The sequence below is a fragment of the Prinia subflava genome, chromosome 5, assembly GCF_021018805.1.
Source record: "Prinia subflava isolate CZ2003 ecotype Zambia chromosome 5, Cam_Psub_1.2, whole genome shotgun sequence".
Classification (NCBI taxonomy): Eukaryota; Metazoa; Chordata; class Aves; order Passeriformes; family Cisticolidae; genus Prinia; species Prinia subflava.
In genome coordinates, this window is record NC_086251.1 from 58,106,717 (window position 1) to 58,127,605 (window position 20,889).

At 48.3% G+C, this 20,889-nt stretch overlaps 1 protein-coding gene and 1 long non-coding RNA gene across 2 annotated transcripts; one reads left to right on the forward strand and one right to left on the reverse strand.

Moving 5' to 3' along the window:
- Nucleotides 1-901: 901 nt before the first annotated feature.
- Nucleotides 902-12,171, forward strand: SIX4 (SIX homeobox 4). Its single transcript, XM_063399565.1, has 3 exons — nucleotides 902-1,920; nucleotides 3,273-3,961; nucleotides 6,365-12,171. Exons 1-3 carry the CDS (start codon nucleotides 1,088-1,090, stop codon nucleotides 7,159-7,161), a joined length of 2,319 nt encoding a protein of 772 aa, XP_063255635.1. The 5' UTR covers nucleotides 902-1,087; the 3' UTR covers nucleotides 7,162-12,171.
- LOC134551677 (uncharacterized) lies at nucleotides 8,020-18,176 on the reverse strand. Its single transcript, XR_010080644.1, has 2 exons — nucleotides 14,239-18,176; nucleotides 8,020-13,905 (listed from the first exon to the last, which is right to left on the reverse strand). It is a non-coding gene; the product is annotated as an uncharacterized LOC134551677 (long non-coding RNA).
- Between the last annotated feature and the right edge of the window lie 2,713 nt (nucleotides 18,177-20,889).

Below are 20,889 nucleotides of genomic sequence, written 5' to 3' on the forward strand. Positions count from 1 at the left end.
CCGCCCGAGCGGCAACGAGCCCGGGCGGCAGCGCCTGCCCGGCGGCGGGGCTGGGGGGCTCTGCGGGCCCCAGAGCTCCGGGGGTAACAGCGGGAGACGGGAGACACTTGCCCGTGACTAACCAACAGGAAGCACGGAATCCAATACTTCGGGAAAGACCACCGTGTCAACCAGACCATGACACCGAGTGCCACGTCCAGTCTATCCTTAAATGCCTCCAGGGATGGCGACTCTACCGCCTCCCTAGACAGCCCACTCCGATGTTTAATCACCCTTTCCGCGGAGAAATTCCTCCTAATGTCCAACCTAAACCTCCAGCTTCAGACTGTCCTCTCATCCTGTCGCTGGTAGCCCGGGAGCAGAGCCCGACCCCCACCTGGCTACAGCCTCCTTTCAGAGAGGTGCAGACGATGATAAAGTCACCTTTATTTAGAGGTCTCCTTTTCTTCAGGCAAAACACCCTCAGCTCCCTCAACCGCTCCCCACAGGACTCGTGCTCCAGACCCTTTCCCAACTCCGCTACCCTCCTCTGGACTCGCTCCAGCACTCCAATGACTTTCTTGAATTGAGTGTCCCAGAAGCGGACACGGCAAAACTCCCTCACCGCCAGTACCGACAGCCCCGGGAGCGTTTTAACCCTTCCCCTCCCAGGGAAAGCCGCAGGTGACGGAGCCGCCGCTTCCCGGGGGCTCCAGGTGGGGATGGCGGGGGGGGAGCGGAGAGAGGAGCGCGGCCGCTTGATTGACGGTTGCTATGGAGACGCCGTAGCCCCGCCCTCCCGGCGCGGCGCAGCCAATGGGCGGGCGCGGCCGGGCCAGCGGTGGGCGGGGCCACATAGTCTTGCGGCGGGTGCGGGAGTCGCGGCGGGGGGAGCGGCGGAGCGCGGCCGGGATACAGCAGCGATCCCGGATGGTCACTGCGGGGCCGGGGGAAACCTGATCGGCTAGAGCAGGAGGAGGAGAGAGATAGGAAGGGGGGAGAGGAGGAGAAGGGAACTCGGGGGGGGGGGAGGGAGGAAGGAAAAAAAATCCCACGAGAAAAAAAAAAAAGACCAAAAAAAAAAAAAAAAAGGAAAACAAACCGAAACATGTCTTCTGCCTCCCCCGCCACGGACGACATCGTGATCGCGGTAGAGATCAAGGAGGAAAATGTGATGGAAATGCTCTCCGAAGCCCCCGACGGGCCCGCGCCGCCGCCCCCTCCCGCCGCTGCCCCGTTCCCCATGGAGCATGCAGGCTCCGCCGCCGCCGGCGAGGAGGGAGCCGCGGAACAGGTACTGCTCCATACGGAACTCCTGGCCAGGAATCACCACGCTGCCTCCTCTCCCTCCTCTTCGTCTTCCTCCTCCTCCTCCTCCTCCTCGCAGACCCCCCTGGCTTTCTCGCCGGACCACGTCGCCTGCGTGTGCGAGGCGCTGCAGCAAGGTGGGAACCTGGACCGCCTGGCCAGGTTCCTGTGGTCTTTGCCCCCGAGCGATCTGCTACGTGGCAACGAGAGCCTGATGAAAGCCCGGGCGCTGGTGGCTTTTCACCAGGGCATCTACGCCGAGCTCTACAGCATCCTGGAGAGCCACAACTTCGACTCCTCCAACCACCCGCTGCTGCAGGAGCTCTGGTACAAGGCTCGCTACACCGAGGCGGAGCGAGCCCGGGGCAGACCCTTGGGGGCGGTGGACAAGTACAGGTTGCGGAGGAAATACCCCCTGCCCAGGACCATCTGGGACGGCGAGGAGACGGTCTACTGCTTCAAGGAGAAGTCCCGCAACGCGCTGAAAGAGCTCTACAAGCAGAACCGATACCCCTCGCCCGCCGAGAAGCGCAACCTGGCCAAGATCACCGGGCTGTCCCTCACCCAAGTCAGCAACTGGTTCAAGAACCGCAGGCAGCGGGACCGCAACCCTTCCGAGACCCAGTCCAAAAGGTGAGGGAAAACTTTTCCTCCCCGCCCCCTCTCCCGCCTGCCTTTCCCTCTCCCGGCTCTTTCTTCCCTTGCAAACATGGCGCTTACCTTCGGTGCGCCTCGTCCTCCCCTCCTTCCTCCTCCCCGCTCCCTCGTTCCCAACACACCCACCCGGCCCGGGCGTGCGAGGCGGCGCGGGGGAACTTCCCGGACCCGCCGCCCCGCGCTCCCGGGGGAGCTCCGGGCACGGGGGAGCCGCGGGGCGGACTCCCGGGAGGGGACGGCACGGGGGTGTTCGTTCCCCCCGCTCCTTGTTTTTATTCAATTGTCGCGCCTGACAGAGTTAATCATTGACGGCCGGAGGACGCGCGGGGTCCCGGCGCTCCCTCTGTTTTGAAACCTGACTCGGGAGCGGGCCGGGCTCGGGTTTCAGCGGGGGAGCGGGGCCGGTTCCCGGGGCTCCCGGCCGCGCCGCGGGGCGGGAGAGCGGCTCCGGCCCCGCTCCGCCCGCGGCTCGGGCTCGGCTCCCCCCGGCCCGCGGCGGGGGCGCGGGCAGGTGGAGGTGACCTCCCCGCTCCCGCCCCCCGCCTTCCTCCGGGAAGGGACGGGAAGGGGGGAGAAAGCGCGGGGAGGAGGGGGGAGGAAGGGAGCGGGGAGAGAAGGAGGGAAAGCGGCCGGCGGAGGGGGCCCCAAGGCATTTCTCAACCAAGGGCGCGATTGTGCCGCCGCGGCCCCTCTCCGCGGGACACATCAAAGGGCGAGGGGGAGGGAGGGGAGAGCGACCGAAAAATGCAGCCGAGGGCGGACCAGTCAGCGAAAAACCCCGGCGCAGCCCCGGGCGGAGGCACAAAGGCCGCCCCCCATCCCTCCGTCCCTCCCCCCGGCCGCCGGGCACGGCCGGAGGTGCCTCCGCCGGCACCGGGGGCGGCGCGGGCCGGGGGCTCCCCCTTCCCCCGGGCCGGGGGCGGCAGGCTGAGCCCGGTGGGTCCGGCGGCGCTTCCCGGCCTTGCCTCACCTCCCAGCGCTTTGCCAAATGGCCGCGGCCGGTCTCACACGTGTGGACGCCCCGGGCCGGCGGAGGGGGGCCCAGGCAGCCGCCTTCGGTCGCCGGCGTGGAGGAATTTATTTACAGCTCCATAACCCAGTCTGTAAAGTTTCTCCTTTGGCGAGTGTTTGGTTTGATGTGTTCTGTTCTAAGAAACCTCCTCCCTTGGCTTGAATGTTTGTTTAAAGTGCCTTGTAAAGGCAAAACACAGAAAAAAATTGTTCGTGGAAACTCTCACATACTTGTGTTGAAGCAAGAAGTCCCCCTTGGTGCAGAGATCCTGGCATGCCGTGGTAATGCAGTGTCATCTCTCCATCTTTTCCCATAGCGAGTCAGATGGCAACCCTAGCACAGAAGATGAATCCAGCAAGGGGCGTGAGGATTTATCTCCCCATCCACTCTCCAGCTCATCCGACGGCGTTACCAGCCTCAGCCTTCCCGGCCACATGGAGCCTGTCTACATGCAGCAGCTTGGAAACACTAAAATAGCCTTGAGCTCGTCTGGTGTCTTGTTGAACGGGAACCTCATGCCTGCCAGTACCTCTCCTGTCTTCCTCAATGGTAGCTCGTTTCTTCAGGGACCCAACAGTGTCATACTCAATGGACTCAGCGTGGGCACTTCGCAGACTGTTACCTTAAACTCGCCCAAAACCGCGTCGAGCGTTGTGAGCAACGGAGTGTCCATCACTGACATACTGTCATCATCATCCTCAGAAGATGTTAAAGACTTCAAACTCCTTCAGGCTTCAGTCCCCAATGCCACAGCAGCCTTCAGCCCTAGCAACATCCCCGTCACTTTCCCAGGATTGATACCGAGCTCGGAGGTGAAAAGGGAAGGTGTAGAAACTGCTGCTTCCCAGGATGGAGGCTCCGTAGTTACTTTTACTGCTCCTGTCCAAATAAACCAGTATGGCATTGTCCAGATCCCCAATTCAGGAACAAATGGCCAGCTGCTGAACGGAAGCATTGGGTTTTCTTCTCTGCAGCTGCCTCCAGTTTCTGTGGCAGCTTCACAAGGTAAAAGCTTTGCCTCTTGCACTAAGAGGTATGAGAAAAAGTTGGAATCAGGCACACTAATCATTTTGGAAGCTGTGGTCCTTTTCTTCCAGGGTACCAACATAGTCACACACAGAACATCAAATAATACCGTTTGCCTCCCTTTGTAGTGACTTATGTTCATGGGCAGACTGTTAGATGAGGCTGAGCTCCTCTGTTAAGAGCATGGAAGGAGGTCTGGTAATTTACACCCCTTTCATCTCATGCTGTTCACAGAAGTCTGTGATACGAGTCTTCACAAATATCTGTAAATTTTACATGTTTCAGTAATTCAAAATATTCCCCGTTTGCCACTGAATTCTTTTAATGAGAAGGTTCATAAAAATGAAAATTATGGCAGCTGGAAATTGTTACCATTGTTGTTCTTGTGGTGGTTGTTTTGTTTTTGTGTTTTCTTAACGAAGGCATTTCACAAAAATACATTTTGAATTACTGTAGACACAACAAGACCAAGCAGTTGCTTGTACATTTTCTGTCCCATAATTAAGAAAGATTAAACTTGAGGAAAATAACAGAAGTAAGCACTAGGTGGTAGATATAAAATGTGAGGCTCTTTGGTTAAAACTGCCCTCAGTCCAAGGGAAATATGTCATCACAGGTTCATGTGCCAAGTGTGCAGGCTCCTCCCCCACAAGTTTGCTTTAGAGTTGGTCTTAACATACTGTAGTCTGAATATTGCAGCTGGCCAGGAAGAGTCCCAGCGAGCACAAACCTGGTTCTGGATCCTTCTTTTGAAGCAAGTCAGTTAAAAAGCACAGTCAAACATCTTTGGTGCTCGTTGGCCACTTTATCTTTGGTTATGAAAATCATTAAACCAGAAAGATTCTCTCTAGTTTCAGGAGCTGTGAATACTGTAATGAAAGGTAAATTTTGCTAGTGTGCTGCTTTGAAATTAATGTGTATAGGGTGTGAATTGTTCTTGCTGAAGCACAGGGAGGAACACTGGAGCTGTGTAACCACATTTGAAATGAATGCACAATTATAAGGTACTAAAATGTGGCACTCACAGGCACTGGAAGTTACTGGCACATAGTTTAACCAAGATTAGAGAGAGAAGACATTGAGTCTGAATGCCACCTGTAATTACTAAAGCCAGTTAATCTACATGCTCCAAGGCATAAACTAACGGCTAGCAAAGGTGAGAAAGAAAGTTCTGTCCTTTTAAGTAAGACTGTTGTATTTGATAGTCCTAAGATTCATAATAAACTCTTCTCTGACTGTTGTCCCCATTGTTAAAAATACTGACTGCCCACTGGAGAGTGATCCACCATATCTTTGGTGCAGAGAAAAGCTCTGGTTTTCTTGGATGGATAGCTGGCTGTCTATTCCAAGTGAAGCATGCTGCAGGCTATTTCAAGTAAGCCAGTAAATAATACTGACAGATAACTTCAAGTTACCTGGCTTTATTATTCTAGTTTACCCATATGCATAATATCTTCCAAAAAATCATCATTGATTAACTGAAATTAACAGAGGACTGAAATAGTCGTCATGTGAGAAATTCATCTTTGGTGCTGTTCTAAAATATTCAGCTGTGTCCAAATGTAGTCTCTCATAATTAAACTGCTTGTGAGAAAGAGAGGTGTTCCAAGTGGGACTCAGCCCCAAGAGCCTGTATTTCTTATTTTAGGAATTACCCTAATGACAACTGACATGGCATGTCCAGTGAAAACAACTTCAGGTCATCTCTGGCCACCTCTTCTTGCTTTGGCTCACAACATCACACGAGCAGTGCCATGGCTTTCAGCAAGGGCAGGCAGCACTGGAAGACTTTTCACAGCGTGGTGGATGTGGTAGGATTAGGATTTTAGAAAAGCATGATAAAGCAAGGTGAAGGGGAATAGAGCTGAGTGCTCGAGGATTACCTGGTGAGACCGATAGAAATTACCAGTTTTTCGTGTTTTCTGTGCAGGTTGTCTCGGGCAGGTTCTGCCCAGCAGTAGTGGATTTCATGTGACGTGTCTCCAGTTCCCACACACAAGCTGTAGTCTGTCACTGAACTATCTTTAATAGCTTTTCATGCTTCTATTCTTAGACAGAAATTGAGTGGTGGCAACTAGTGAAGGCCAAAGCACATTCATTTTAGTCACATGGCTGGGGACTGTTCGCCCCTTAATGAGAGTCTGAAAGATACCTCATCTAATAAACCAGAAACTTTTTTTTTTAATTTTCTAGAAGCAACTTCTGTTAACAGTATTGATTTCTTTACACCAAGTTTTCTCTCACCTGCTACAAAAATTGCTATTCAGTGTTGCATGAAATGTTAGTGTATGTGTATACTGCAAAGGTAAAAAAGACCAAGACTCCATAACTCTCTGCCAGCTGTAATCTCTGTTTTCTTTTCTTTTGCCTCCTTTTCCCTAGGTAATGTTTCAGTAAACCCCAGCACATCTGATGGAGGAACTTTTACCACTGAATCTTCAACAGTGCAGCAAGGAAAGGTTTTCTTCAGCCCCCTTGCTCCGAGTGCAGTGGTTTATACAGTTCCCAATTCGGGCCAGGCTGTAGGATCTGTCAAGCAAGAAGGACTGGAAAGAAGCCTGGTGTTTTCTCAGTTGATGCCAGTCAGTCAGAATACACAACTGAATGTCAACATGTCTTCTGAAAATATATCCAGTGCAGGACTCCAGTCCCTGGCCTCCTCGTTAGTGAATGTAACGCCCTCACATAATTTTTCCCTCGCACCACCAACTCTTTTAAACGCTGCAGAACTGAGCTCTGGTATCTCGGAGAGCCAGTCCATGTCTTCACCCGTGACCAGTACCTCTACAGTGATATCTATCAGCAACACTAACTATGCAACCCTTCAGAACTGTCCCCTCATCACCAGTCAGGATCTGTTGTCCATTTCCACAGCACAGCCCGTGCTTGGAGAAATAGTTTCGACAAGCGGAGACCGTGTCAGCCAGCCCCCTGCACAAGTGCACCAGGATTTTGGCAGAGAGCACAGGTTGGTTCTGCAAGCTGTACCTGATGTCAAAGAGAATTTCTTACCTAATTCTGAGAGTAAGTCAACTGGCAATTTAATGATGCTGGATTCCAAATCTAAGTATGTTATGAGTAACATGGTTGACACGGTATGTGAAGAACTGGAAACGGACAAAAAAGAACTTGCCAAACTGCAGACAGTTCAGATGGATGAAGTTATGCAAGACTTGTAACTTCTTTCTTTTCTTGCTTTCTATTTTAATAGATAAGTCTCCTGTTGAGGCCCTAACAAACACCTAGTGGGGTGTTTGTGGGTTTTTTTGTTTGGTGGGTTTTTTTTCATTTAAAGAATCCAGAAGAACATTTAAGTGGTCTGAATCGATGTACAGAGGAATCTCCGACAATGGAATTAGGTTCCACACTTGGTTTGCATGCAGTATTCTCTTTTAGGCAGATTAAAGGAGAAGGGAAATGGCCAGGGCAAGTACTGAGGAATGGGTAGAGGTTTGGCTACCAGGTACTACCCTGAAAATTTACCTTGACTCTCCATAGTACAACATACTCTTAACAGTAAGTATACACTCCTAGCTTCAGACAGAAAACAAAAATCTCACTCCAAAACGGTAGAAACAATGCAGACATTTTTTTTCTGTTTACTTCCAGTCCATGGGCATTGAGAGATTTCTAAGGAACTTCAGACGATACCTCTCTGGCTACTTTTATGTTATTTGAGGTTAAGAAACAAAACAAAGTCATAATATTGTTACTGGAATGTTTGCTTTTTTTCCAGCAGACTTGCATTCAAACCAAAAATCTTACATCAATCATGTACAGGTTTCTAAATGCTACAGCTAGCATTTTGTCAGTGCACCAGAAAAGGCATCGTTTGAAACTCTAATTATGCAATTCAGAAGCTTCTATCCAGTATGAATGTAAATATTGTTTCAGTTCTTATAAAGGAGACTTTTTTTTTAATTAGTACAATGGATTTTATTTATGGTTTATGTTCCCTTTCACTTTAGACACAATGCATTGAAAAGGAAAACATTTTCTGGCTTTTTAATTTATTTTATTGTTTGAGCAGGAAGTAAGCGTAGTTATTTCTGACAAGGTTTTACTTTTTTGTAGTTTTTTTTCAAGCAATAGACTGTAAAAGTAAAATGTTAATCACACTGAAACTAGAAAATTAATTCCCAGTCTCACAAACCCAGGAGGTCACTGTTTCTACCCCCTCTGTCTTTGTGTTCAGGGGTTTTTTTGTTTGTTTTGTTAGTAATTTGCGAATTAGTTGAACCCTTTTGTGTATTTTTTACAGAATTCCACGTGCCTTTCTTCCTAGTGGCCTTATCTTTGTTACTAAAGCACAGTGGCAGGAGGAATATAAACACTGATTTGCAAATATCCGTCCTCAGGGCCAAATCCTGATGCCTTACTTCTGCAAGTGGACCCGCTGACTTGGGTGCCCCTGCTTGCACGAGTAAGAGGAGGTTTGAGAGTCTTTTGGACATGGTGGGTGATTTTGGACATCCTGACATTTCCTGGCAGCGCAGAGAGCCGAGGGTGGCTCCTTCTGCACCACGGCAGCGGGACAGGAGGGGTCTGCAGAAGGAGCAGGGGATTGTGCTGAGGGGAAGCTCCAACCTCAGGCAGATGAGCAGGAAAGTTTGGATGGGCAAGCCAAGGAAGGGATTCCCACGTTTACACGGGCCCATCGGCCAAACAGCCCGTGTGGGAGGGCTTCAGCTGCTGGTGGAGCAAGGCCCCCATCCAGGAGAGCACTTGAGTGTGTATTTATATAAATCCTCCCAGGAGAAACATCCTGGGGGATGATGGTGGGAGCTGCAGCGGCCGTGCCTGAGGATGGGTGTCCACACCTTTCTCCCTGGGGACAGCAGAGGCAGGTGGGCTCTGGGCAGGTGGAACAGGAACCTTTCCTCCAGAGGAGTTTTTGTAGCATGGAAAAGCACATCCTTTAAGCTTTAAAACAATAATAAGAATTCAGATGTACAAAAATGACGTGCTGTTGTTAATCCTCGTGGGTTTGGTTTTGTTATATTTTATCTTAATGTGAATATATACAGTAACTAAAGCATGTGTTCATCCTCATCAGGGGCCTGGTCCGAAGCCTTTGGAAGGCAATGGGAAATGTTTTCGTAAGCTTCTGTGGGCTTTGAATCAGGTTCAGGACAAAACAAAATCACTTGTAAAGGACAAAAAAAAATGGAAAGGAAAGATAATTGAGGTGGCATATCCCAGTGTGTTTGTCTTGGCTTTAACTGGTTCCATGGAAAGCTTTTGGGGAATGAAGGTTTTTCCGTGAGCACGGCATCGGCATTCTCGTTGTAGTTTTGCACTATATTGCGTATTTTGCAAGATTTTCTGTGGAACCTTGAGGCTGAGCTCTGTTGGTGAGCCCTGGAGTCCATGCTGCGAGCCAGAGTCTCCAGAGCTGCAGGGAAAAGTGCAGGAAAAGGGAAGAAGGAGCTTGCAAGGGGAGCGCCCGCGGCTGCACGGAGCCGCCGCCGCTCTGCCGGCAGCAGCAGCCCGGCAGCAGTTGGCTGTCCCCACGTGCTCCCAGGCAAGCAGGGTGTTTGAGGCAAGAGCTTTAAAGCAGAGATTATCACAAGCAGGACATGGAGCTGTATGTTCCCCTGGCACAACTTTCCCTGACGTTCCCGGGAGCTCCGCGTGAGCAGGGAATCGGATAGTCCCGCGTTCTGCTAACCGCTCTGCTTGTTTATCTGTTTGCTGGGCCCCAGCATGAGCAATCTGGTTCCCACCTCTTCTTCACCCGTGTAACTAAGATGGTGATGACAGTAGCTGTAGCTGTTATGTGCTTTGCATGAAATCATCCAGCCATTTGGAAAATTAGGAATACCCCGTATCGCTGTCATTTTAATGGAGAATGTGCACTTGGCTCTGAAGGAGTTGATGGTGGATTAACATTTGGTCTGTGAAGCTCGGACTATATTTGGAGGCAAGCTAGGGAATATTTCAGAGCAGTTGTTGGTGTGATCATCTCTCATAAGTGAAGAGACTGTGGTGTTACAACAGTACCTGTTACTTTATTTTTAATTTTTCCTTCTTTGCGTTCGTTGTGTTACTGAGGCTCTGAATTCCACAGCTTTGCTGCACAGTTGATGTGAAAAACTGTGTATGTTGTTACAGTGGCACGTTTCTTGGAGTGTCTGGTACTTCTAATAGGAGACTTCCCACTCTTCAGTGGGAGTGGAGGATGTACATAAAAGCAGTGTTTTGGGACAAAGTAAGATTAATCTATTCTAGTCTTCCAGATATCAAGTAACTTCTTACTATCTTTTACTCTTTCTTTCTCCCATTGAAAATAAGTGTCATTCCCTCCAGATAACGTAGTTATAACCTCATGTTTTCTGCGGGTACATATGCACAATATAAAGACTCATTGCACGGTACAGTGTGTTTAACATAGAAATTGAAATAAGTAGTTTTATTCCTTACAAGGGTAAGTTTTTATTTTGTGGCCCTCAGTCAGGAAGGCTCACTGCTCTCAGTAGACAGTGCTCAAAGCCCCAAAAGTGTCCAGGGCCAGATCTTTGGCTGCTGTAAATAAGGCATTGCTCCACTGATTCCCAAACCAAGGATTTTACGTGGTGTTTAGGGGATTTGGATGCTGGTCTCCCACACATGGGAAGGCAGTGAGTGTCCAAGCCCCACAGACAGCCCTTATTATCACATTCTGGTGTTTAAATGGAAGGTATGTCTACCTGGCATACACATTCCTTCTCTTCCCTCCCATTCTGTTATGGATGAGAATAAAGGATCATTTCAACTTCACATATGTTTGTAACTTCTAAGTCCACTGGAAATCTTACAGAAAACATTGCCAAATTCTACTGCTTTACTAGTCCCAGACTCAGCTTTGAAAAATATGCCTAAAATTCAAGCAAATTCTTACAAAGCACCATGTTAAAAACCTCTCTCTTCTTTACTACTTTTGATTAAAGAAGCTGCCTCTGTTTCACCCAGAGTTCTGCAGAAAACCAGAAACACATTGAACTGAATGCTTTCTATGGACTATTTGCAGCGTTACCCCTGTGGTCTTACCTGCAAGGACATTTCAGCAATGTAAATCACAGACATCTACTGGCCAGGCCCTCAGCTGGGCTAAACTAGCACGTTTCCATTGACTTTATTATCCTTTCATGCCAGCTGGGATATGGTCCATTCATTTCACTGCTGTGAGGTCAGGGACGGATTTGGCCCAGTACGCAGTGGCAGCACAACCCAGAGCACAAGGCTGACACTTGGTAAAACCAAACAGTCACAGTCTGTCAAAGCATATACCTCTTCCCATTTACTGCTCTCCCCTACCTGTGGATTCAGGAAGACTCACTCAGAAAGTGACTTCACCCACAAGTGAGGCTGGAACTGGCGTTACTGCTCTCAGTCTGAGATTGATGACAAGAAGGTTCTGACTTTAAATCATGCAGAATCACCTCAGTAACGGTTTTCAGTTAAATAAATCAGGGTGGAATTTGGCCCTGTGTGCACAGGAGCTTTTTCATGTGCATCCAGTGTCTGTGCACTTTTCTTAGCAAGGGCAGATGAACAAGGGGGTGCATCCCTCACATGTGAAATATGTGTGCAGGGCTCTGGGGACATGAATTGCCCAGTCCTTGTGGTCGAGAAGAATGTCAAATCATCAAAAAGAAAAGTAATTTTATAATTCTGAAAACAAAAATAATGGTATTTTTAAAAGCAAGGATGCCTGAAGTCTTCCTGTATCTCCTAGCAGTTATTTTCTTGAAGGATATTTTATACCTTAGTTGGATGTTTCATATAATTTAAAACTTGCTTCTTAAATTTCTGAACTCAAGGAGGGGGTGAATCTTCTGGCTTTCAGGATTCACATTCAGAGGATGTTTGTTCTTTTGCTGCATGTACTGTTTGTCCAGAACTAACCAGTTATTTCTCCAATATGGGTTTTATTGTGCCTTACAACAAATATTAAATTTAAGCGGAATGTACGCGTTAGAGGAGGGAATAATCAAGATTTTACTGCACTGTTAGGTGATGCTGCCCCAGAGTGTATCATCAAACATATCTGTGCTTAATTACCCAACCAAAGAGATCTAAAGTATGTATGTTTGTTGTACTGTAATAGGGGTTTGTGCCTGGACAATTAAGTGTTTTATTTGTATTCTGAGATGATGTGAACTTATTTTTCTAAACACTATACTGAATAAACTTTATATTTATACACATCTTGTGTAAATATTTCTGTTTGGATGTCATGCGAGGGCTTTGAATTTGAGTTAGAAAAGCAATCTGAAGTAGAAACTTGGCTTCTAATGACTCATCATGAAAGGTGATGGCAACTAGGAACGCCTGTGCTTGCCAGGGATTTGATCTAAACCCAATCTAAGCAAGAATGAGGCTTTCTGTTGACTTGAGGGGGTTTTGTCAGAATTCTAAAATACCAAATTAAAAAACATAAATCTCACACCTCATATTGAACCTATTTGTGTCTCAAACCAAATATATACCATAATTATTAGTTAGATACTATGAAAATCTATTTCCACCTGCTAGTTAGGACTAGTCAGTATTTACTTGTGGTTCCCATGACACTGGCATGCTTTCTATGTTAGGAGCTTTTTTGGGGTAGGTGTACTCCTATTTGCTAAATTCCTGTTTGTTGAAAGTTTTCTTTAAAATGTTTCGCATAGTGTCAGACATTGGTTTTGGCAGCCTTTTGAGAACAGCTTGAAATGTTATGTTCCCCCGACATTAAAGGATTTAAACACATTACCATATTACTTCAGATCTGCGTTCCAAGCACCAGCATTGCCTGGTTACGATTTTAATGCCAAAATGAACGACGATAAATCCAAATAGACTAATCTGTGCAGGTGGAATAGTTTCCCTCACTGAAGTTGTATATACATTAAAGATAATTAATGCCAGCAGGAAAACATCCTTCCATCCCCTTAAACTTGTTTAGGCCACCTTGTGTTTAGGCCACAGGAAGCAAGGTGAGGTCTGAGAGATTTTTTTTAATAGATACAGTTTAAAAATGTGAAATTCATTCTGTTCTTACTCACTAAGACATTACCTCGGTGTTTTTCACCATTCCTCCACCTTTCCCGTTTGTCCCGCTCGCTCCTCGCAGCTCAGTGACAAAGCACAGGGAGGACAAAGCCACTTCCCGGCCCGGGGAGCATCTCCCTGCTCCTCCTGAGGCTGGCACAGCTCTGCAGCTGCCAAAGGAACTGCAGTAACCCGGGAGCAGCCCTAAGGCAGAGCCCCTTGCCTCGATGCCCAATTCCTGTTTCCTTCCCAGGAGCAGCGCTGGCTCAGTCCTGTGCACAGCCCTTCCTTCTGCCATGCCTTGGTTCTGCCTGAGAGCAGGTGTGGGATGTGTTTTCCTGCCCTGCAGATACCAAATTCCCAATTGATCCCCGGGCAGCAGCTCTGTCCCAACTTTGCTTACAGCAAAAATCTTACTTGCGTTCAGGTAAGGTTGAGTGTTCAGGCTTAGCAGAGGATGTTCTCTTGAAGATAAAGGACATCAAGAACTAAAGGTGTGCTGGGGCAATTCCCAGTTACTCATCCGCTCCCTGCAGGGGAGACATTAACTTATGGTTTTGTAAAACCTGCAATCCATCCTTCAGCCTGGCTGGGACAGCTTCTCTCTTGCTGCAGACACAGGGGAAGGGGCTCCAGGGCCGCGGCTGCCGGGCTGGCTCCAGCCCATCCCCAGAAGGGATTTCTGCCTGTGCAGCCCCCTCGCTCTGGATGAGCAGCGAGAAGCGGAAGGTCTCAGCAGCGTATGCAAATGCCCAAATTCTCCCCGAGCAGCCACCCATGCGGTATGCAGGATGAATCATGTCCTAACGGAGCGCATTCCTGCTGCTTTGGAGGGCTTCGCAGATGTGTTCCAGGTCACCCTGGGCGAGAAAACCACACACAGCCGCGGTTCCTTCTTCCCTGGCAGCCTGTGCACAGATGGAGAAAGGGGGGACAGGACCCTGCTGGCTCCCTGGGAGCCCCTGCCTTTCACACAGGGCCTGGGGATGCTGCAGGGAGGAAGGGGGGCTGCCAAGGCAGTAGCTGGGATGGAGCTGATGGTAGGAAGGCTTGGGGAGATGGGTGGTTTCTCTTGATCCAGCAGGGAGACAAGCTGGGAAGGGAGACAATGCTAGAAGACAGCACTTTTCATCCTCTATATTTGACTTGATTTTTCCCTGGTGCCAGATCAGAAGGGGATTTTGCTGCTCCAAGAGGCAGAGGTTGGGTCAGTAAAACAAGATTTTAATATGAATACTCACAGCTTGGAAAGCAGAGGTCTCCCTCCAGGCTGCATCCCCTGTTGTGGTGATCTCCGGCTGCAGAAATCTCTGGGCTGGAATCTTAGGCCGGTAGATGGATATAGATCACATTTTTAATATAAAAATACATTTTAGAAGGAAAACGATTCCCAGAAATAGGAATTCATCTGCCAAGCAATGTGCACATAACCGATTTCACACTTAGAGGTGCCAGAAAGTTCAGGAATGAGACCAACAATAAAAAAACCAACACACGTGTGAAAAACCTACAGCATTTAAAGCCAGATTCAATAAAAATAGCACCTAGTTTATATGCTACAGGAGCTGGCACTCGCCTGCAAAAGCTGAAGGGAAGAGATAAAATGTTCAGAAGTTGCACACAGTCCAGAGGAGCGGAGCAGCCCTGGAGCAGTGCTGATGGTTACTCAATAACTCATGTACAATATTCTCCCGTGTAAGTGCTTTAATTCTTCATCCTGCTACTTCTCGGGCAGAAAGACACAATTTGGAATGCTTGAGGCTGATCAATAAGCTTTGTTGTGGCAGCCAAAGTGCTTTGTGATAGACCTTTACGTTAGGAGAGGGCTCCCAGGCTGTTGCACCGCATCATTTTCTCTGCTGTTCTTCTGCTGGCAGGCAGAAAATTCGGTGTTCACGGCATCCCTTCCCCTGCCCGCAGCTGTAGAGGCAGCCCCTCCCTGGGGCGCTTCCAGTGCACAGAAATAAGAGCAGCCTGCGAGGGAAGGGGAGAGGGGAGGGGAGGGAGGGGAGGTGATGTGCCCGGGGCCATGCAGGGGTGGGTGGCACAGGCAGGTTGCAAAGCCAGGTCTCTGACTCCCCCTGTTGCTTTGCCCACTGGTTCACGCCTCCTCCTCGGGAGCCCAATCCTGCTTGGATGCGACGTCCCTTGAGAGCAGCAGGACTTGCTGCTGAGACTGAAGCTGAGCTTGCTTCTTTCACTTATTTACTGTGTTTACAGCCACCTCCTCATGCCGGCCAACAGCCCTGTTGAGAACTAAACTGGCCCTGCACCAGCATCTCTGAGCCTCCAGGCACTCAAGCTCCAAAAAGCTGTTCCTGCCTGACCATCAGCTCAGGGAGATGCACATGCAGGCCCTGGAAGACCCCAAAGCCACCCACTTCCAGATCAAAGCAATCTGAGAAAGGTTTGCCTCATCCCCCACCAAGTCCAAGGAGCTGAGGGGGAGAAATGCTCAGGGGAATGAGGAAGGGTTAGTCCAGAGCCTGAGCTGTGCATGCTCTTGCATGTCCTAAGTCAGTGGTTTCTTAAAAGAATACATTGAGAACAAATGACAATTTAGATGTTACTCATGTCCTAGGGAGATGCTGGGGATTTTGCTATTTACTGCTGCTTTGTCAAACCTAGGCAGGCCAGGGGATCAGAGGGCAGTTCTGAAAGGCAACACTCAATGCCATCCCAAGCACATTTAGAGTTCAAATACAAATATACAAGTTCTCTGTATTAAAAAACATTATCTGTTGCGTTGTATGCATGCAGGTGGAAGTGAGCACTAGCCAAATCAAGACTAAAAAAATAATATCTTTATTTTGAGGTATAACTCCACTATGGAGTTGTGCAAGAGGTGCAGCCTCTTCTCCCTCTTGCAGGCAACATATATTAGAGCCCAGTCCCAAAATTCCACAGACAGCTTCAGATTTCTGAACTGCTGCTGCTAAACACATTGTCCCCTTGCTCAGAGCCTGTGGCAGAAGAGCAGCAGAGGCAGCAGGGGCTGGCTGCCCTGTCAGAGCTGTTCTTGCAGGAGAGGCAGACTCAAACAGTATCAGCAAGAGAGAGAGCTGCAAACTCTGGGGAAGTGACAGCACCTGCATGGCGAGGGATTAAGGGACATCACACCCCTGTGTGGGGAGTCACATCAGCTTCTGAGGGCTGCTGCAGCTCTTCTCCTCCTCTTTCCTGCTAATGTAGTGGTGTTCTCCCCAGAGCTCCAAAACATTGAGGTGTTTTTACTTCTTATGTCACCCTCAGGGTTTGGTGTCCCCCAGCTTTGCCAAGAAAGCAATGAACTCCAGGCCAGAAAAGCAAGACTCACTTTTACACATCCTTGCTCATGAGAACAAGGACTGGGTGCAAGATCACAGCAGGCCCAGCCTCCAGGGCATTTTTTGCTCGTGACCTCCCCAGGACCCACCAGATAAATTCCAAAGGAGGTGTTTAGGGGCTGCTCTCATTTGCCATCTTCCCCTCAGCCCTGCAGCCCTCTTGATACGAGGTAGGACGCAGGACTTCCAAAAACAGCAGTACCTGGCAGCAGGCTGTTGATAGCAGCCTATTTCGAGGCCTGGCTTTATCAGGGAGGGCCTGGAAGTGCTCCCAGGAGCACAGGGCATGCTGCACATTCCAGGCACTGCTGCCTTGCACTGAGCAGCAGTGCTGCAGGGTGCTGCTCCCAGGACAGAGATCACACAGCACAGCCAGCCCTCCAGGGCTCCAGGACAGTTCCCTGGCCCAGTACAGAGGTGCCAGGAGCACATCTGGCACCTCCTGCTGCACTCAGCAAGTCCCAGTAAACCCCTCCTGGCCTCACTTTCTTGTAGCTATTGTGGGGATTTTTCTTGTGCAAACCAAAGGCAGAGATAACCTGAGCCTCCAGCCAGGAGAGCTTTATCCCATTCCTCTGGAAAAGTCAGGCCCAGCAAATGGAACCACTGGACCAGTTGCTCCCAGTTTGTGTTTGTTACCCAGTAAAGGCAGCAAGCACTGCTCACCTGTACATGGTGAGAAGTGCTCCTGTTCCTTCCAGACTTCCTCACCAAGATCTGAATCCTTTTCACTTATGTTTTGGATCAGTTTGGGATACAAAAGCAAGTCTTGTTCCAGGTGAATGATGCTCATGACAAACAAGGAATAATCATTTGCTGGTGGCCTGGAGGACCAGACCCTCAGATTAAAGTACAGGGTAGAGCCTGCTTCTCTTCAGCTCTTAACTATTGTCAATTATTAGGGTCTTTTTAGAAGCCATAATAAATGAATGTGAAATAAGCAGCTGTTTTGAACATACAGCACTGAAAAGCAGTAGGACAGCTATACCTAAGCCCAAAATTAGACAACACTCCTGCCTAGGTTTTACCAGAGCCAAGTCCAGTGGAAGAAGTGTCTCCTGTCCTGCAAGCTCTGCTTCCAGCACAGACACCACAAGATCCTACATTTCAGGATCCAGGTCTCCACCCTGTGAAACTTGTGTAGAATCATCAGTCTATAGGTATTTAAAAAGCACACCCTCTTCCAACATCCAGAATTGTCCCTGCAAACACAGCCTAAAGCCATGTTGAGTAGAAACACTTGATCAAGAGGAGGTGGTATTTTGACCTGGAACCACAAGACAATCACCATTTCAGAATAATTTCCCATCCACCCTACAGAGACCTTGCCCAGATCACATTTCCCCCGTTCATGGGGGCATGGAACAGCACCAAAGGCTGGCAGATGCCAAGCTGTGTCACATCTGATGGCTCTTCCCTTTCCAAGCACAGTATCATGTCATCAAAGGCAACGAGGCTGGCATGACATCATTTGAGAATCCCACTTTATAGCCGGTAGAAATTGAATCCCAGCAAGTCTGTCAGTAATGATATATTCCAGGTAACGCAGGATTGAAACCTCCTGGCCCCAAGTCTCAGTCTTAGACTTGAACAAAGCCCCGATTTGTCAACTTTCACAATTTATGGGCTTTGTAATATTTAGTAGATGGTGAGAAAGGGGAAATAGGCAAAGGGGTTATGGCCACAACTTCCTGTTCAACTTCATTTTTAAGTTCCTGGTTTTAAAATACAGAAATAAATTTGGAGATGCTGAAGGTCTCCAAGCCAGAATATTTATAAATTTGGGTGTTTCACATCTATCTGTCTATTTATCTATCTATCTGCATTTTATCTCAAATCTGGTGTCACCTCATGCTCTCCAGGCCTTTGGGTCTGATAGCACTGTGTGCAACAAGACACTTCAGGAAAATAAACAAGGGTATAAAACAGGTGCCATTTTAGAAATAAAATTAATAAATGGTCTACAAATTCAAGAGGATATTTGTCAAAGCTGCCTCTGGGCCCAAATTTCTATAAACTCAAAATTAGGCTTCTGAATTAATTTTCTAGACTACTGCAGCATACTCAGTAAAGCTGATAGCTGATTAAAAAAAGAAACAAACTCAGTATAACTCAAGTTAGAGACACATTCCACTGACCTAAAAACAACCCCCCAAATCCAACATACAAATGCATTTCCTAAAATCAGCGCTGTAGAAGCAGTTCTGTTCTTGAGGAATTCAAGCAGGTTCATTCTACATCCCTGTATGACACAGGCAGGATTTCCAGAGCATCCTGCTCCTGGCAGCTCTCAGGGCTGCCAGCACAGACCATGGCAAGAGACCCCAGCTCCACACCACACCTCAGTACATGTCTGCAGACAAACTGTATTTTGGTGTATCCATAATCATCACAAAGCAAATGGTTCCCAGTTGTAACAAATGGTTTTCAGCCCAGGAAATATCTGAAGTGTTTGTTCTCCCAGAGAAACCAAATCAATTTGGGGATTTTTATTTGTTGTAAACTAACAAGGTGTTGCAAGAAGAAAAATCACTGGGCTGCTCAGCTTGCTGTGCTTCCTAAAGCTTTGGCCTAAAACAGAAATTTCAAAGGCTAATGGTGATATTCCTTCAGTCCTGACTATAATTGGTGTTAAAATATTCCAAATACTTGTAATTTTGCAAAATAACAGGAAGCACAGAGAGAAAGATGGGTTATACTTTATTTTACAAGCCCTACTCAGAGGCAGCTTGAACTGTAACTATCCCAAGATTGGTTGATGTTAACCACTGGGAACCAAAACTCCAGTTCCTAAACATCTGGATTTCCATCTCCCCATCAGTACAACAGCAGTAACAGCAATTCCCTCCTCCATGGCAAGAGTACAGCCAGGCTGGGGTTCACCCATCTGGAGTGGCACAGTCAAAATACTGAGGCCAGACCCTACTGATCAAACCTATCTACTTATTTGTATGAAATAGATATTTAAATGTATAATATATTTACATGTATATATTATGGTTTTCATAAGTAAAATATATTTATATTATATAATCTAAATGTGTTATTTTATATTATATGTACATAATACATAGAATGGATTTTTGGGTGCTGTGAAACTTTCAGCTCACTCAGATGACTGCTCAGAATTGTCCTGGGTGCTCAATCTCTCCCTGAGCTGTGCCAATGTCTCTCACCTCCCTGTCCCTGCCCAGCTCCTGCCCCAGGAGCAGGGCACAGCAATAGAACTCTGCCCTTCCCTTTGGGGGGCCTTTACCTCCCCACTTCAGTAACATTTGACCAATTCTGTTCCTCTTCAGTCCACGTAGAGAGAAGGGAAAGTTATTTTTCAGAGAAACATAGGATGGTTTGGGTAGGAAGGGACCTTAAAACTCATCCCATAGGTGGGGACACTTTCCACCAGACCAGGTTGCTCCAAGCCCCATCCAGCCTGGCCTGGAGCACTGCCACAGACGAGGCAGCCACAGCTGCTCACTTTAGTTGAGTTTAGGACAACTCTTCAGCAGCCAAAGCTGGACACTGCTTTACCTCCTGGCAATGTATTTTAAGAGCCATTCCTTAAACAAACTGCTCCTTTCATTGTCTGTCTCCCAAACCCACCAGCATCCTATAACACTCTCCCCTGTCCTGGGCTCCCAGTGGGTGTCACTGACCCACCCAACAGAGCTGTCACAACTTTTCTGAGCAGCCACTTCTACCAGCAAAGAGATCACACTCACAAATCACTGCCTGGAAAGTCTGTGTGGTATGTGGCTTAATTTTCTTTTCCATAATATGAAATCCAATCTGAAATGCACAGATTAGTTTACTAATCTGTGTAAATCCTATTAATAGCACTTACTCTGCTGTGCTCCCATTCACATTCTAACAAATCTGCTTGGACTGGCTTGGTTTCCCCTCACCTCCTGCAAGATCTTCACACCTGGTTGCAGTCACGTCTTCAAAAAATAGCTGGCCACGAATGGAAACTTGTGCTTTGCAGTCATCTCTCATATTTTAATTCGTGTCCCATGGTCCATCGTGTTCTGGATCAAAGCATTAGTGCTGTAAATCACCATGGTGCCATCGAAGCTAAAGGGATTATACAGAGGATCACACAGCTCCAGAGGGGAAGGGCAGAGCTTGTACCCTCCTCTCCCCCAGCATCTCTGGCTTCTGTGCCTGCTCCAGCTGCATCCTGCCCCTCACAGCTCCATTGGTACCCCAGTGACTCCATCCTGCCCTGGGCACGTAGCCCAAAACTGCCCCAAACACCAGCAAAGGACCTGCTTGCAGGGAGGAGGTGGTACCATGTCTGGAGGCTCTGGATGTGTTCACAGCAGCCCTACACACACCCCCTTGTCACCTGTGGGGTTAGAGTGGCACACCTGGCACCTGGGCTGGCTCCTGGCAGAAGGAGCAGCCCCTCTGGCAGCAGGGTGGGGGCTCCAATCCCCTGAGCTCTCAAAGAGAACTCACCCTCTGCTCTGCTGCAGAATAAACCATCCTCTGTTTGAAACAACAACATTTCCTTCTCCTGCAGTGGGCTCCAGTGGCTCCCTATGGCACAGTCACGGTGAGAGGGGT

What these genes read in the sequence shown, in the direction of transcription:
- SIX4 (XM_063399565.1), top strand. Translation starts at nt 1,088, where the DNA reads ATGTCTTCTGCCTCCCCCGCCACGGACGACATCGTGATCGCGGTAGAG. An exon ending in TCCGAGACCCAGTCCAAAAG is followed by an intron (nt 1,921 to 3,272) that starts GTGAGGGAAAAC and finishes CTTTTCCCATAG; the next exon opens with CGAGTCAGATGGCAACCCTA. An exon ending in TTCTGTGGCAGCTTCACAAG is followed by an intron (nt 3,962 to 6,364) that starts GTAAAAGCTTTG and finishes CCTTTTCCCTAG; the next exon opens with GTAATGTTTCAGTAAACCCC.